The 5,920-nt window shown below is 36.0% G+C and overlaps 1 protein-coding gene across 1 annotated transcript; it reads right to left on the bottom strand.

Annotated features, from left to right (window-relative positions):
• On the bottom strand, positions 1 to 5,920 carry LOC109002619 (protein ALP1-like). The gene is made up of 3 exons (XM_018980447.2): positions 5,555 to 5,920; positions 5,285 to 5,455; positions 1 to 1,291 (listed from the first exon to the last, which is right to left on the bottom strand). Exons 2-3 carry the CDS (start codon positions 5,412 to 5,414, stop codon positions 246 to 248), a joined length of 1,176 nt encoding a protein of 391 aa, XP_018835992.1. The 5' UTR covers positions 5,415 to 5,455; positions 5,555 to 5,920; the 3' UTR covers positions 1 to 245.

Consider the following 5,920-nt stretch of genomic DNA (forward strand, 5'->3'; position numbering starts at 1 on the left):
AGCCAAAATCTCTTTAGCAGTCATTGAACAAGTCCCATAATGGTGCACATTGTTATTGTTATTCCTTCTTGAAAATCTTACCCTGTAATGCAATTCTATCTAAACTAGTTTACAATTTAGGACTAAAACAAATAAATCTGACTTTACCTATGTAATTTTAAAGGAGAACCTGAACCGGAACCTCTTTTATATAAATTAAAAATATCAATCTTTAACTAACTAATTCAAATACCGGAAATGAAAATTTAGTTAGGAGGCAACCTTCCAGACAGGTACATTGACAGCTTATCTCTCAGATGCACACCCTTTATGTCGACAGTTCCACAAATCTGCTGGTGGTAACCAGGGTCATGGTTGTGAGACAAAGGTGCTTCATCCTGCACATCATCCATATCAATAAGAATGTTATGAAGTAGACAGCAAACAAGAATAATCCTCGGCAGCCTATGCTTGTCGGGTCTCCACATTACTCCTTGGATGATCCTCCACGTCTCTTTCAACCTTGCCAATGCCCTTTGTGCCACCATCAGAGTGGCATGATGCCGCCTGTTGAACTCTTCCCTCGACTCTGGGAGTTCTGTGCCTTCATAGGGGATGATAAGATAAGGCAATAAGGGATAGCCCAAGTCGCCAATTATGTAGTCCCTTATTTCTGATCCTTCAGAGAGCTCTAAATCTTTGCCAGTCAATCTCACTCCTTTATTACAGAGTTCGTAGAAGTTTGAACTCTGAAACACTGACCAGTCTTTCATTTTTCCTGGCCATCCAGTGACTATGTCCCGGAACCTCATGTCTGGGTCCACAATTGCCTGCAACACCATGCTATGATTCTTCTCAGGATCGAGCCACACATTACTTGTGGGGTCCGATGCAGGCAAACACATCATGATGTGGGTGGTATCAATCACACCACAACAATTAGGGAGGCCTCGCATTCTCTTGAATTTAGATTTTATCTCTGTCATTTCTGTATCAGATGAAGGCCAATTCAGGTGGTGAAGCCCTCTTTCTTCCATGGATTCCACAAAACGCCAGGTCACTTGGGAGACAGTTGAGTGGTTCAACCCAAATGAATCGCCAACTGTCACTAGTGACTCACCAGAGCTCAGTCTTCTTAAAGCTACAGCTACTTGATCACATAAAGACATAGGCTTGCCATTTGCAAACACAAAATGCGCAGACTTAGCTATCATATCTTCCTTCACAAGTGAGCATATGTAGTCAAAGGTTTTTCTGGACACCTTAAAAACAGATTCAAACCTATCTATACCCTTGGAGGGAGTTGGAAGACCTGCAGTGAGAAGCGGAGCAAAGAGAAAGTCACAACTCACAAATGTGTGGCATTTAAATTAGGCCCCAGCGCTCTTTGTAGGATTTAGAAATACTTAAGAAAGAACTGATACTATCTCAATCTTCAATGTCTAGCAAAGTCACTTTGTAACAGATGACATAAAGAGCATAAATATAAATAACATAATATGAAGAGTATAATTTTGTTTGCTGTATAATCAGAAGGGATTCTCAAAAACTAAGGTGTTGGAAAAATAAAAAATAAGAACGTAATGCAGCCAAAAGAATCAATTTATTGTGTTAATTCATACATGCAAAACATTGAAACTTATATACAAGAAGACGACTAAGATAAAGGCATGATAAGATAAGATTGTTGACCAATATAATAAGTAATCTTTTTTACAGCACTCATTGACCACAAGATCATTTAGATGTGACTTGCAGTTATAAGATTGAGAGCTACTTTGTACTAACCAATTTTCCATAGTGAAGTCATTTCAGCTTAAGCAGAACCCAGTCCAACCTCGTCCCAAAACAAAGACAAAAATATAGATCATGGAGTGTTAGATGGCTTTGGAGTCTAAATATGTATCAAATGAGTGATACATGTTAGACGGCTTTGAAATGTTTTTTTGATGGGACCAGACCTATCAAACTGAAATGTTATAACGTGAACCACCACACTTGGCTGTTAACGGCCAGAGCTACAGCAACTATAGGATGCAGTCCATTCAAGTGTAGATGGGTTACAATACTGTATAAGACGGAGAAAGGGAAGAGGAGACAAATAAGTGGATTGTTCTGGCTTTCGTTGTTTGATTTGCAGGTGAAGGGAGGAAAAAGAAAGTATGAAGGAAAAATTCCAAATCCCAAAATTATTTTCAGTCTTTTTTGAAAATGTATTGAATTTTAGTAGAAGGTACACATACTTCTCACAAACAAAGATACATTAATTAATAATTAAAATTTTAAGGAGAGAGATAAAAAATAAACTAATAATAAATTGAGTGAGTTATAACCTATTCGTGTTTTACATTCATATCACCTAACATAAAACTATCAAATGTGAATGAAATCAAACAATTTAGAGCAAGAGCTAGCTCATTTCTAGTCTACCTATGAAAAGTATCTTGTTGCTATCAATGGACCTGGAAAAATACCTCCATTCCAAGTTTTCGGATGTTTGGAACCATCTATGAGTGCAATACTTTGGAAGGTCATGTCAATAAATATTCGTCACGGGGTGCACTACTAGTGGATATAATCATCCAAAGCATATTCATTTGTTAATAATTTCCCAACTTGTCAGCCTCATGTGGCAATTCATCCTGCATGACTGCTATTAATGGTTTAATGAATGTTTCAAGGTTTTAGAAAACCACTAGTTCCCCACTAAACAGAAGCAAAATCACAGCCATAAATGTCTTGAAGTTCCCTTCAAACTTAACTTTTAGCAAATACTTGAATCAATTTTAAGCTTCAAATTACAGAGAACGCAAAACTATGGTGTACACTATGAATAAACTAAAATGTACCTAAGTTTCAAAACCTTATGAGAACTACGATTTGTACTCTATTTGAGAATTGATTGAGACCATTTAATTGAGCAGCCAGTAACTGATTCCAAAACTAACATTTGAAATTCCTATAGCAGTCAGTAACTGATTCCAAAACTAGAATTTGAAAGTCCTACAGCAGCAATACACCACACAACATTCACTAATACAGCTGCATTCATCATATTCACTCACATTCTGCATTCATACACGAAACATCTTTTTATATTGACTCTTTTGGATTTTATCTCAACTAAAGTAAGGATTCACCTGAAGTGGAACAGTGTTTACAAAAAACAATTATATATCTATGATTACTACCTTTATCATATTCTATGAATGGAAAATTCTATACACCATACTACCATACCACTAAGTATGATGTGACACATTTATCACCATTAAATGATCATTTATTGCATGCTTCTTTATCATTTAATGGTGATGAATGTGCCACATACCACTTAGCATGATCAAAATAGGATGAAAGTGTGGTGTATAACATTACTCTATTACCCAAGAAATGGTGACAGAAAATACATATTGAAATCAGAATAACGCCCTACAAATCAAACTAAGTTAATTACTAAATTTCATCATTTAGTCTACATACAGCAAATTATATTTATAAGCAAATGTGACACGTGAAACAGTTGCTACTAGCCTTTTCCTGCCCCAATATGATCTTACGTTTCTTGAGATGTAACAGCAGGGCAGCTAACCCAGGAACACATTCATAAATATACCTATTCAACGGAGATGATTGAAACAGGTCTAATGCAGCTGCTAATATCATGCATGAAGAAATTACTATTTTGAATTTTCTTTGAAAGGATGACCTCATTAGCATATATGAATAAATCGATACCTAAAAATAGTGACCAAAAAAATGAACAACCCAACCATATTGCTGCACTAAACAAGCTGGCTTATTTCTCTGCACCAACTTTAATGAACAAGTGAAGATGGAAGGAAAGCCAGACTTGATATACATTTAAGCATCAAAATGAGAATTACTCCATGAGTAAATTGTTCCATCTTATAAAAAACCAATCATATTAAACCCGTGGTTGTACAAGTGTTGAGAATCTACAAACTTAGAAGCTCGAAAATTAATGAGTGCATGTATGAGTGTGTATAGAACTGATGGTGAAATGTTCCTTTTTCTCTTTTTTGGAGAAGTAAACTCTATTTGATCACTATTTAGTCCAGATGTATCCTTCTCTCGACCATTTTATACAAACCCATGCAAAAGATCAATCATCATATTCTTTAGGCAACATGGCCTGAAGACCATCGGCAGCACAACTCATGAATGGTATAATTAACAAAAACTCTCTTGACTACAACATCTATTGATTCTTATTTTTGAACTTTTTCCTACTCCAGTTGATATAATGAGCCTCTTTACAACCAGTTCCATCTGTAGTAGCAGAGTGCCAATTGATTTGCCACTTCAAGTAATTCTCAAAACAATTTTCGCTTTCAAACTCTCTCTAATGGAAACATTTGAGAATTTTCTATTTTGATGTAAGACTTGGTAGTATTGGTCCATAAAATTTGCTTTAAAAGATAAAAAATGAGTCTCTAAGTAAAAACCTTACACAACCATACGATAATTTTGAAATAAAAAGAAAAAATAAAAAGAAATAGGGAAAAAGACAAGAAGAGGCAACTTTACTATTAAAGCCTGTAACATGGGCAGGCTATATAATGGAAGCAGTGAGTCAGCGACCACACTGAACATAAACAATCTAATATTCTAAAGAATTCTCCAAAATCCAGACAGTTAACCCTATCATCATTCAAATACCCTATTTTTTTCTCTAATCGGCATAAAGGGACTGAATCATTTCATGGTAAAGTAGGATTATCATTTAAAAGATAATAACAATGCTCCTCGAATTTACAAACTAGATAACACACCTAAGATTACTGTTTTAACATATATCTTCTTCTATAAGCAATAAATTTCATTAAAATGCGCAAAAGGCAATCCACAAGCATTCTCCAACAAGAAAGATATCATTCTCGTCTTAGACGGGATCATTAGTATCTGATTTAGTTTTATTCTACTTTCTACATTCTATAAGAAAATCAAACGAGAATGTCCGCAGATGTTTGAGACCCCGCTGCTGAGCCGGAGTGATTCAGGATGCTAAAAAGATGATTTTAAACTAAGATTAGGAATCCTTCTAACATACAACTATATCTGTGGTATGTCAATATATAAACCGTACGAGAAATAAAGCATAAACCCATTTGAATTAGACAAAATTAAATTCAACCCACCCACTAAAATCCATCAATTATAAATAGAAAGCTACATACCCATTATACCAAGAACGATCATCAAGAGCAACAACATCAACATATATAGCACAACCGAAAAAGAAAAAAATAGGAAGGCAATCATAATCTCAAAGAAGATATACCATTGATTCTCCTTGAGAACTCATCCCACCAATCTAGAGGCCCCTCCTCCGGGGACCCAGAAGCAGAAGCATTTTCCTCACGCTTCTTCTCTATCTTTTTCCTCTTTCTGAACCCTCTTACAGGACCCATCAGCGGAAACAACCCAATTGAATCAAAACCCAGAAACCCACCTGCTTCAAACAACCACAATCATAAAATAACTGGACAAGTATTCACCAAAAAAGAAAAAAAAAAAAAAAACCCATTCGTGATAATACAATAATATATACCACGAGCACAGGAAGATCACAAAACAATGATGAAAGAGGAAGTGGCTCGTAACATGCAAGGAAAGCTTTCAACAGAGACCGTTAGTTGCTGTGTTTCAATAGCTGCTTGCGTGCGTAGGTCTGTATAGGTGTTTGAAGCATGCAAGAAAAGAGGAAGCTTGATGAAATAGAAAGAGAAAGAGAGATGGAGAAACTATATGCGGTTAAACGGATGGAAAATCCAAGCAACACATCTGGGTTGGTGGCTGTTTAAGACAATGTGGCAGGAAAACTGAAAAACATTGACACACAGATGCTTTGGCAGAGAGTCTCGCTCTCACTCCACATTTTAGATTTCCCAGTGACGAAGTCTTGCTTTAAAGAGGT

The sequence above is a fragment of the Juglans regia genome, chromosome 5 (assembly GCF_001411555.2).
Source record: "Juglans regia cultivar Chandler chromosome 5, Walnut 2.0, whole genome shotgun sequence".
NCBI classification, from domain to species: domain Eukaryota; kingdom Viridiplantae; phylum Streptophyta; class Magnoliopsida; order Fagales; family Juglandaceae; genus Juglans; species Juglans regia.

Excerpts from the sequence above, each read along its gene's own strand:
- LOC109002619 (XM_018980447.2), bottom strand. The coding sequence starts at position 5,414 with ATGGGTCCTGTAAGAGGGTTCAGAAAGAGGAAAAAGATAGAGAAGAAG. Across the intron at positions 1,292-5,284 it reads GTTCTCAAGGAGAATCAATG|GTCTTCCAACTCCCTCCAAG; the intron begins GTATATCTTCTT and ends TTCTCACTGCAG.